General features: G+C 51.1%; 1 protein-coding gene across 5 annotated transcripts in view; it reads right to left on the reverse strand.

Annotated features, from left to right (window-relative positions):
* Positions 1-7280, reverse strand: part of HERC2 (HECT and RLD domain containing E3 ubiquitin protein ligase 2) — a 159739-nt gene extending 152459 nt beyond the window's left edge. For 4 of the 5 annotated variants that reach the window (XM_032956768.2, XM_032956767.2, XM_032956769.2 and 1 more), the window contains exons 1-2: positions 7049-7279; positions 3445-3606 (exon numbers count right to left, since the gene is read on the reverse strand). In XM_032956768.2, coding sequence (XP_032812659.2) covers positions 3445-3516 — 72 coding nt within the window. In that variant the 5' untranslated portion in view covers positions 3517-3606; positions 7049-7279. Of the gene's footprint in view, positions 1-3444; positions 3607-7048 lie in introns of all 5 variants that reach the window. The other variant, XM_032956770.2, reaches the window with a different exon arrangement.
* Positions 7281-12056: the final 4776 nt, after the last annotated feature.

Here is a 12056-nt window from a genome sequence, read left to right on the forward strand (position 1 = left end):
TTCAACGCATGATGAATAAGGTCGAATGTCGAGCCTTTTGAGTGCGTTAAAATGACCGACATAAAACCAAGCCACAGTATTCTGTCAACTCCTGAAGTTGGGAAAATGGTGCTTTATGGAGCCTGTGAAAACAGCGTTCATGAGATCATGGTGGAATGTGTACAATACAGGCACGGATGAGGATTTAAGCAGTGAAAATTCAACATAATCTGTACAATGGGTTAAATATAAATAGTTATTGCTAAACATCGCTTACATATAGCAGCCACGGGGCCAATTTAACCACAGATTTCCTGGAATGACAGCCTTCCATCTAACCCTAGGTTTCGTAAGACGCACGCCAATATGCGTTTACAGCCCAAGCGGCCGGCAAGGCCGACAACTTTCCTTCGGTCACTCTCAAATCACAAATTCTGCCCTCGGTCCCGAGAACGGAAGCATCATGCGACCTGTGCTGCCACACAACCAAACGCCGCAGTTGCTGAAGAAAAGTTTCTAGATTAGCTTTGCACCGCAAGCAGTGTGTGGCCTCTGATGGTAATAGTAAACAAACATCGACTGCACTTTAACTGTTGCAAAGCATTCCTTATAAACAACTGGTGCACACAGTGGTACCCCTCATGCTGGTGCGACCCATGGGAATTATGGTTTAGTTCGGGTTATTGATCTACAATGGACCATTGTCTGGTGGCAAACAACAATGTACACGATACAATTGTATGACCTGTGAAAACAATGTTGCCAAAGGTTATAATTATTCAAATTACAGATACATTTTTAAATGCTGCATATCGACAGACTTTCATTGTAATATCCTCCATTATGTCAAAATGAGCAATGTTGCAGAATGGCAACATTCAATACGTTTCAATGACCTGCATTTAACCGAAGTGGAGCACGCCAAGATTATCTCTTTGCTACTGAGACCTTGCTATGAATAAAGAGAGCAAGCGCAAGTTGGACGGAACTTGATAACCAAAGGCACCACACCACTGTGCATAAAGATTAAAGTTTCCAATCGATGTGTACGATAAGCTAGGCGCATGTCTTAGAGATAATAAGCATGGCGATGTTCGATTATTTTCACGGACAAAATTTAACCAAGGTCAAGCCTTGGTTCTGCACGTGCAACTTTTTGGAATTACACCGAGATACAGCAAGCGGAAAGCATAGATAAGAGACGTACGCAGGTTCGAGACATCACGTTTACTTATGCAGAAAAGGGGGGCTTGGGAAGGAAAACGTCACTGGATGTAATCTCACACCCGGTACCCGTAAAAGACAGGCCGCATCGCTAAACTGAAATCGTGTTGTGGGAGGGTGACATGCACTGCCAGCGGACAGCAAATCACATCAACATCGTGCTGCACGGCAAACCCACAGCTCACCACGCCGGGTACTGGGCAGCGTGTGCAGCGAGCACGTGCCACTACAACAGGCGGCTCGCTTGTGTACGTCTGTGTATTGTGCAATAGGCTACACAGCTCGGTACATTGTGCAACTATGTGCAATACACTAGGGCTGCGCAGTTTTGTGTACAGAAGTAGACTAAGATACGAAGGGCGGCAGCGCGTTCGCCGAGGTTGCCGAGGTTCGCGTCAAGCTGTGCATCTGATACGTGAAACATTAACGTACTCAGTTGCACGTGCACACATGCTGTAAAACCTGCACCCCTAAGCAGACTACATTAGGATACTCGTGTGCGAGTTGCTTCATATAATATTAATAACAATAGTAAGTTTTATTTTCTGTATATAGCGTCATTCATGCAAATTGCATCTCATAATCCCGGAGGAACCACAGTCAAGCCAGAAGGCAGTCAAACAGTGAGCCGGTGCCAACAATCCCCAAGCTCTGCAGCCCTCTACATATTCAGATGTTTTAAACCGAGTAACAAGCGTTTATACGCGATGTACTCTGATGCTGCATTCGGCTGCACCTCTGGGTCATTAGCGCAGTGCCTGCGCTGCCCAAATGCACGTGCGCCATACTCCTCCGAGCAATGTACACAGCATGCGCAGTGTACACAGCATGCGCAGTGTACACAGCATGCGCAGTGTACACAGCATGCGCAGTGTACACAGCATGCGCAGTGTACACAGCATGCGCAATGTACACAGCATGCGCAGTGTACACAGCTGGCGCAGCACTCGGATCTGCACTCACGAACAGGCACCGCATTGGGGTGTATGTATGTGTGTATGTTGAACTTCTTTCACACCGTACGTAGCCACGGTCCAGGGCGGGGAAGGACAACAAACTAAACACAAAAAGCAGTTCTAAAGGGATGCTGCACCTTTACACGACACGCGTGTTGCCATCGAGCTGCACGCTGCACATGACAATGCGGCCGCGCGTCAGGGACAGGCACGTTGCACTGGGCATCATAAGCAGGCTTGCGGCATTAGCATACCGCGCGAACTTGCTGTGTTGGACACGCGTCCTCCTCTGTTTCCACACGGGTGCAATAATCAACCTCAATCAATTTGGATGCTTATTTCAATATGAATGGTATTTATAACTAACTATCTGTACTACCCGGCTTCGCCCGGGACTTGGATTCACCACGCCCGCCGGCTTTGTCTCCCCAGTGGCGATGTTCACACCACAACAGTTGCTCGTTTGAGGCTGAGTCGACCTAGGGGAGGCCCAGGACCGGTAAAAATAATCGTCACCGGTGGTGGCCGTGAGCGGGAATCGAATTCGGGTCGCCGGGTTCGTAGCGAAGCGTGCTAACCACTACACTACAATGCGTTACGCTTCCACATGCGCGGGTCACGTGACAAATTTGACGTCACAGCTCGCTTGCCGTGCAAAAAATAAATGCATTATTGAGCTCCCCCCCCCCAAAAAAAAAAGATTTTTATAATTTTTGCATGGTGTACAGTCTGGAAAGTACCCACATGGCAAATTTCAAATGTGTTGCATGTCGGAAAGTACGCTCAACATTTTGAACAGACACACAATCACAACTTTGCCTTTTATATATATGGATCTTACTTAAAAATATTTTGATTCAACATTATGTTTGCCCACCACTATTTGTTATGGAACCTGGTTGTTTTGCTCTGATTTCTATATAGTTATCTCTCGACTTGCATTTGCTTAGAATGAATAAAACATCTTATTATTACAATCATTATTGCATATTTACTTGGTCTTTATATTTTATATTTGTGTCATTTTACGGACCCAGATCCATCATGCAAATGAGACTTATCCTTGCCTCTTAAGAGTTCTCCCCCCTGGTTCAACAAAAAATAAACTTGACACCTGACCTGTGGTTTTTACGTCGTATTCGGATAGACTGTACACCCAAGCATAACGAGATCTCGGGGGGCAAACACACTGAGGCGCACCGTAGAGCAAAGTCCTGTTAGAGAGCACTAATCTCTCGCCACAGCGGCAACCGCGACGCCGTGGTAATCAGCCACACGTTCTCACCTGCAGCTCTGTCTCCAGCCATTTGGTGTCGCAGCGAGCTTGGGGCTTCAGCACAAAATGTTTGCTGGGCATGTCTGCAGCCTCACGTTCACCTCACCTCCCTCTGTAGCCGGAACTAAACGTGGCCACGGCTTAACGGGACAAGACTGCTCCTTCACACATCTGCAATTCAAATGGAAAATATCACACGACGGGCACCGATGAAACTATGCAGGCTCAGGCATTCCACCAGAATATCATTGCACGTCGACACCATCATGAGACGCTTGCATTTGGGGGTGTCGTTGATGGGCAGGTAACACAGTGAGCACATGCAGCACTGAGCCAGTTGGTACGGAGTTATATGAACAGTCCTCAGCGGTACCTAAAAATATCTGAAGGGTTTTTTTCTGAATTCACTCTCTGCTATGCAGTGGGCGTTAAAGACCCTATGATGTAGGTGCAGGTACTTTGTGGTTATTCCATAGCTGAATACCCAAATATAAAATTACTCACACCTACCAAATGTCACCTGTACAACATCAACTCACGATCTTGCGTGACAGTGTAGAAAATTTATAATGATCTTACGGAGAAATTTCCCCCCAAGCGAATGTAGAATTCTTCACCGCTGGCTCAGGTCACCAACCTGCAAATTCCCCCAGCCCAAAAATCTCGTTGTTTTCTTTTAGCGAGAGCAGTGCCGTCATTACACCTCCCCACATGCATTGCCTTGATTGCTCCCGTCTGAATTATCTGGGCCCAACAATAAGCCAATTACAACCAGCAATGATCCGCCAATCACGCAGCCAATCACAACGTGGCCGGTCACACATCCAGTCACAAAGCCAGTTATAATCATCTAGCTAATGACACAGGCAAGTTATGTGGTTAGTCACATAGCCAGGCACGCAAAACGGTGGTGTGATGCCAAATGGATAGCCACAATGCATAACAGTCACAATTGTATGTTTTGCTTGTACCAAAGTGGAACCATTTCCACTCAATGACTCCCAACGGTTAGCAACAAGGGCCCACCATTATCCTTGAATACACCACACAAAGGCCCGCTCGAGGAATCAGCAGGATGTTGTCCTGCAGCACACAGTACGGTGTCTCACTCACACGTTGTCACACGTGGTTACACGTGGTAAACGCCGAGCCGGGGCTGATTAGAACCGGTGACCTCCGTGCAGATGTAGTGACATCGCGGGATGTCACTATACAGTGCCGGCCCTAGACAGGCACGGTGTGCGATGTAACGATATCGCGGACACCACTATGATGTGGGTGTAGTACCGGCCCTAGAGGGGCTCGGTGAGTGCTGGTTGATAGCGCTGGATGGCATCACATTTGGTGTGCAGTGCCAGCCCTACAGGATAGCGTGTGTGAGAACCGGCCGTAGAAATGAGGTTACGAAAGGCCATGGCACTCTGGTTGACCCGAGAGGACACGTGACCGGTTATTTCTACAAAGGGGCACCAGGTGCGGGCTAGGGGTGGTCACGTGGTCGGGGTCCAGATCCTGCTCAGCGATTCTGGAAGGTGGTCATGGCCAAGGGCGGAGTCGGCCACGCCGCACAGGATATAAGCTGGGTCCCCCAGAGGGGCCGGCATTGTTGTTCATCCTAAAGAAACCTTCGTCTATGTTCTACGTCCTACAGAGTCACCAACACGTGGACCTGGACCCGAGCTGTGGTCCCGGTCCGTAGTAGCAGTTACGTTGTAATTAGTGCGGTTAGCCTGGTGGTCACCACCATAGGTTGTTATTCTGTTAGGGGGCAGTGACCCCGTCTGTTGGTGTTAAATAAATGTGTTGCCTCCAAGAGTACGTCTGCGACTCAGTTGATCTCACTCCACAGAGACAGCAGCGGTAACAACCAGTGCAGCCTGCACAGCTGTGGCTCAGCAAAAGCTCCTGAACGTATTGCCATACGCAAGAATAGAATAGAGAACCCGTGCTGTGACAGTACCCGTGCTGTGACAGTACACGTGCTGTGAGAGAACCCGTGCTGTGACAGTACCCGTGCTGTGACAGTACCCGGGCTGTGACAGTACCCGGGCTGTGACAGTACCCGTGCTGTGACAATACCCGTGCTGTAGGAGTACCCGCGCTGTAGGAGTACCCGGGCTGTGACAGTACCCGGGCTGTAGGAGTACCCGTGCTGTGACAGTACCCGTGCTGTGACAGTACCCGGGCTGTGACAGTACCCGGGCTGTGAGAGTACCCGTGCTGTGACAGTACCCGTGCTGTGACAGTACCCGTGCTGTGACAGTACCCGTGCTGTGAGAGTACCCGTGCTGTAGGAGTACCCGTGCTGTAGGAGTACCCGTGCTGTGACAGTACCCGTGCTGTGAGAGTACCCGGGCTGTGAGAGTACCCGGGCTGTTAGAGTACCCGGGCTGTGAGAGTACCCGTGCTGTGACAGTACCCGTGCTGTGACAGTACCCGGGCTGTGACAGTACCCATGCTGTGAGAGTACCCGGGCTGTGAGAGTACCCGGGCTGTGACAGTACCCGTGCTGTGACAGTACCCGTGCTGTGAGAGTACCCGTGCTGTGAGAGTACCCGGGCTGTGAGAGTACCCGTGCTGTGACAGTACCCGTGCTGTGAGAGTACCCGTGCTGTGACAGTACCCGTGCTGTGAGAGTACCCGTGCTGTGACAGTACCCGTGCTGTAGGAGTACCCGGGCTGTAGGAGTACCCGTGCTGTGAGAGTACCCGTGCTGTGAGAGTACCCGTGCTGTGACAGTACCCGTGCTGTGACAGTACCCGTGCTGTAGGAGTACCCGGGCTGTAGGAGTACCCGTGCTGTGAGAGTACCCGTGCTGTGACAGTACCCGTGCTGTGAGAGTACCCGTGCTGTGACAGTACCCGTGCTGTGAGAGTACCCGTGCTGTGAGAGTACCCGTGCTGTGACAGTACCCGTGCTGTAGGAGTACCCGGGCTGTAGGAGTACCCGGGCTGTGAGAGTACCCGTGCTGTGAGAGTACCCGTGCTGTAGGAGTACCCGGGCTGTGACAGTACCCGTGCTGTGAGAGTACCCGTGCTGTGACAGTACCCGTGCTGTAGGAGTACCCGGGCTGTAGGAGTACCCGGGCTGTAGGAGTACCCGGGCAGTGAGAGTACCCGTGCTGTGAGAGTACCCGTGCTGTAGGAGTACCCGTGCTGTGAGAGTACCCGTGCTGTGAGAGTACCCGTGCTGTGACAGTACCCGTGCTGTAGGAGTACCCGTGCTGTAGGAGTACCCGTGCTGTGAGAGTACCCGTGCTGTGACAGTACCCGTGCTGTAGGAGTACCCGTGCTGTAGGAGTACCCGTGCTGTGAGAGTACCCGTGCTGTGAGAGTACCCGTGCTGTGAGAGTACCCGTGCTGTGAGAGTACCCGTGCTGTGACAGTACCCGTGCTGTAGGAGTACCCGTGCTGTAGGAGTACCCGGGCTGTAGGAGTACCCGTGCTGTGAGAGTACCCGGGCTGTAGGAGTACCCGGGCTGTAGGAGTACCCGTGCTGTAGGAGTGCCTGTGCTGTAGGAGTACCCGGGCTGTAGGAGTACCCGTGCTGTAGGAGTACCCGGGCTGTAGGAGTACCCGGGCTGTGAGGCCACACGCCTCTCCGCTCTACTCACCGCTGTGTCTCTGCTTCACTCTGTCCTCGTCTCGTCTCCCTTCTCTCCTCTCGTCTATGCTCTTCCTCGTCTCTCCCCTCTCCCCGTCTTCTCTCCTCGTCTCTCCCCTCGTCTCCTCTCGTCTCTCTCCTCGTCTCTGCCCGATGATGATGATGGAGGCCTGCGCTCCGTGCGAGCAGCAGCGGCGCGCCGAGCTGCGTCACCCAGGCGCGGCAGAGCGACGCATCACCCACAGGGGGCAGCACCCAGCAGAATCTTTTATATTTAGACTGGAGGAGGAATCCGATGAGCTGTAAAGCTCGTATTCACAATGTCCAGTTGGGGCAGATCAGAACGTTACAACAACAAACAATACAGAAACACGATAGGAGTGAAAACTATCATCATCATTACGAGCCATGGGTAGATGGCCCGTAAGGTGTCCGCTGCACATTTCGTCATGTTTCCACTTTCCTCTGTCTTGTGCCCGATATGCTCAAGTTGTGGCCACATATTTCTGGCACCAATCTCTTATGTCGTCGTGAAGCCATTCTCTGTTAGGTATTCCTCTCTTTCCGGTTCCTTCCATTTTTACTAACACACTTTTAATGTTGTATTCATCCTACATATGTATTCAAATAGTGCCAGTTTCCTTCTCATAACTGCCTGTAATCAGGTCTTCTTCTTTGTGCAACATTTTACTTCTACGTTGGTCAACTCTTTGGGTCCAGCTTAGATGCAGTATCCTTCCGTAGCAATACAAACTATAGCAAAAGTAAATAAATCACTTTAAGAAAAGAAACACATGAAACTAAAATGTGTTGTTCTTCTTCTTTGGTTCTTTCGGTAAAGTCACGTAGAATGAGAATAAAATAATAAATTGATAAAATAAAATAACACAATAATATTCTCACGACGTTTCGGCCACAACACAAGCGGCCTTCATCAGGTGAGCCATTTTAGAAGCGACCTGGCCACAAACGATAGCTCAACGAAGTGGCTTATCACGTGGAAATGTACAGCAGCAAAATAATCTAAATAATATATAATAAATGGAAGGAAGAACCAAAGGACGCGGGGGGGGAATCCATACGACCACTGGGAGAACATCCCTTCCTAGGGATCGGGATGAAACCACAGACTTCCTGCATACCATGCGAGGAAGAAAACATCTCAACACTGTGGCACCCCTGAAATAACTAAAATATGTAGAAGGTAAAAAGGCAGTAAAACAACAGCAAAAATAATCCCAGACTACACCAAGACACAGTCCCTCAATAAAATAGCACAATAAAATAGTTACATTGTTGATAATCAAATTTTCAAATCACATTGACAAATTTGGCTGCATCCAGCACTAATCTTCTGCTTCATAATATTTCTGAAGGAAGATTTATGATGTTAGGTGAGGAAACAAGGTTGTTCCAAAACGTTGGTGCTGCAACGACAAAGCCTTTGTCACCTATTCCAATGCAGGAGGGCAGCACCGATCACGTGGACCAGGAGGGCAGCAAATACTCACCACACCTGATACCGACCACTCACCGGACACACGACTAACCAGATACTCACCTGACGCCACTCATCTGCCGCAACACGAACACATACGACCCTCGCAATCACACTCACCACTCGCACTTATCAATCACCACTCGTACTTATCAGATACCCATCACCTAACAGCAGTCACTCACCTAACACTTACCACTCATCAACAAGACACTTGTCAATCACTCACCCGACACCAGTCAAACAAACCACTGACTTCACACGAGACACTCAAGAGTCGCCACTCACCACCACAAAGATCCCCCGTATAACTTTAACAGACTGTTGGGCCAAGTGCTGTTAGCGAGCACCTATGAAGGTTGGCACGGTACGCGATGGAGGTGGGTGACCAGTACCGCGCCCGGCCACCTTTGTCTCATTTGTGGCGATGTTTACACACCTCACCAGGTACTCATTTGAGGCTGAGTCGACCTCGCCGACTCACCACCTGAGTCGTCGACTCTCCACCGCTCGCTGCACACAGGGCACAACATTGCGCAGTGAATCCACACGTAGTATACAAACTTAAAGTCAAAACTACAATTTTTATTTTACGAGGTAAGGCCCTTTGAACTATGCAGATCTTTTTCAGAAGCGACCTGTCCACAAATGATATCTCAACGAAGTGACTTATGATCATGTGGAAATTTATAGCAACCAAATACTCTAAACTCGTGTTTATAAATGTGGAGGGGAAATCCGGAGGACCCGGAGAAAAATCCACGTAACCACGGTGATAGAGACACGCAAACTCCAAATATACAGCAGCAGGCGTCAGGGTCGAGATCGAACCCACGCACTCCTGTAGACCAGGCGAGGTAGTTAACATCTCCTAGCCACCGTGATGATGATGAGAGAGAGAGACACGCAAACTCCAAATATACAGCAGCAGGCGTCAGGGTCGTGATCGAACCCACGACCTCCTGTAGACCAGGCGAGGTAGTTAACATCTCCTAGCCACCGTGATGATGAGAGAGACACGCAAACTCCAAATATACAGCAGCAGGCGTCAGGGTCGGGATCGAACCCACGACCTCCTTGCCATACCAGGCGAGGAAGAGTCAACATCTCGCCGACCGCGGCACCCAAGATCCTCGGACACCACCAAATCAGATCTCTGCATGCTCGCTGCCAATATAAAATAACTACGATACAATTTAAATCCATATGGTAACCTATAACGATATTAAATACCTTTCTACACTCATTCATCGTCAGCAATGTGGTTTCAGAGAGTAACCAGCAAGCATGAACCATCTACGTAACGCATGCAGAGCGTCTGTTGATTTTATTTAATTCGCTTGCAGTTCTGAGCTACTTAGGATACATCACATAATAGACAATTGGTAAAAATATTCACGTTCATTATTCATACATTTTTTTTCTCAGAACCATGTTGGGTCAGTACAAGAGGGGGGGTACTCGGTTTAAATAAATGTCAATAAGTAGCCAACAAAGACAAAACCACTGGATTAGAGCATCATTTATTGTAGACAGTTGGAGAAATAAGCGCACGAACATTAATGTTGGAGGCGATTTAGACGTTTCATTTGCCGGCGGCGCGGTCGTTATAGCAGCCAATGGAACTCGAATACACAAGTCCTGTACTGGAGCACAGCGCGGTGTTGTATTCGGCTCATGTATTGACTCCACGCTGCTGAGAGGGATTCACCCACCTGCTCACTGCCGTGTGAGCCCCACTTTGTGGTGAATTTAACAGGCGCCGTCCTATGGTAGAAGCCCCTTTGCCATCGGGACGTGGAATATCCGCCACTGTCTGCCCAGGGCTGTAAACGGAAGATGGAGATCACCCCCTCAACCGCCCCCTTTGGTGCCTTGTTGTTGACCGACATCGCCATTGGGTGGCGCTGTGTTCACACGGGTGGTGCCTTGATCGCGAAGGAGTTTCGACTTTCTCCCCCAAGATCTGCATGGACTTCCTCCGGGTTCTCCGGTTTCCTCCCACAGCCAAACGCATGCAATGACATTCGTGCTTCGGCCTTACCATTCCAATGTGGCAGGACCCTCCTGAAAAGTAATCTTCAGACTTGGTGCGGCTCTCCCGGGCGCCGCGGTGGCCAGGAGATGTTAACTACCTCGCCAGGTGTACAAGAGGTCGCTGGGTTCAATCCCGACCCTGGCGCCTGCTGCTGTATATTTGGAGTCTGCATGTTCTCTCTTTCCCCGTGGTCGCGTGGATTTTTCTCCGGTTTTTTCCCGCCATATTTAGAATCGGCGTGCGTTTTAGAGTACCGTATTTTCCTGCATATAACCCGCAGACGCATATACCCCGCAAAAATAGCGTTTTGTGTAAAACAAATTTCAGATAGTCCGCACCTCCATATACCCCGCATGCATTCATATATTTAACGTCGTTACCGCAACTTAATTCCATAATATTAATACGAAGTTTACATTTGTACTACATTCCACTATCAATTGTTAACATTAAAATCATAACGTGCACAAAGAAAACAAACTAACCGGAAACGAGTGAACTTAAAACAGTAAATAAGTATCACAAAACTGGTAGATAAGTAAGTACAGTTTTAGCACTGGTAGATTGCGCACTGCGCAGACAATAGCGGCACTACGGTGACGCCGTCGCCTCGCCCCCCCCCACCTCTCTCTCCCCAGCTGCCCCACCCCCCAACCCCCACCTCTCTCTCCCCCAGCTGCCCCAACCCCCAACCCCCATCTCTCTCTCCCCCCAGCTGCCCCAACCCCCACCTCTCTCTCCCCCCAGCTGCCCCACCCCCCAACCCCCACCTCTCTCTCCCCCCAGCTGCCCCACCCCCCAACCCCCACCTCTTTCCCCCCAGCTGCCCCAACCCCCACCTCTCTCTCCCCGCAGCTGCCCCAACCCCCAACCCCCACCTCTCTCTCCCCCCAGCTGCCCCACCCCCCAACCCCCATCTCTCTCTCCCCTATCAGCTGCCCCAACCCCCACCTCTCTCTCCCCCCAGCTGCCCCACCCCCCAACCCCCACCTCTCTCTCCCCCCAGCTGCCCCACCCCCCAACCCCCACCTCTTTCCCCCCAGCTGCCCCAACCCCCACCTCTCTCTCCCCGCAGCTGCCCCAACCCCCAACCCCCACCTCTCTCTCCCCCCAGCTGCCCCACCCCCCAACCCCCATCTCTCTCTCCCCCCAGCTGCCCCAACCCCCAACTCTCTCTCCCCCCAGCTGCCCCACCCCCCAACCCCCACCTCTCTCTCCCCCCAGCTGCCCCACCCCCCAACCCCCACCTCTTTCCCCCCAGCTGCCCCAACCCCCACCTCTCTCTCCCCGCAGCTGCCCCAACCCCCAACCCCCACCTCTCTCTCCCCCCAGCTGCCCCACCCCCCAACCCCCACCTCTCTCTCCCCAGCTGCCCCACCCCCCAACCCCCACCTCTCTCTCCCCAGCTGCCCCACCCCCCAACCCCCACCTCTCTCTCCCCCCAGCTGCCCCACCCCCCAACCCCCACCTCTTTCCCCCCAG

Source organism: Petromyzon marinus, chromosome 18 (assembly GCF_048934315.1).
Source record: "Petromyzon marinus isolate PM22_M1 ecotype Great Lakes invasive population chromosome 18, UKy_Petmar_22M1.pri1.0, whole genome shotgun sequence".
NCBI lineage: Eukaryota > Metazoa > Chordata > Hyperoartia > Petromyzontiformes > Petromyzontidae > Petromyzon > Petromyzon marinus.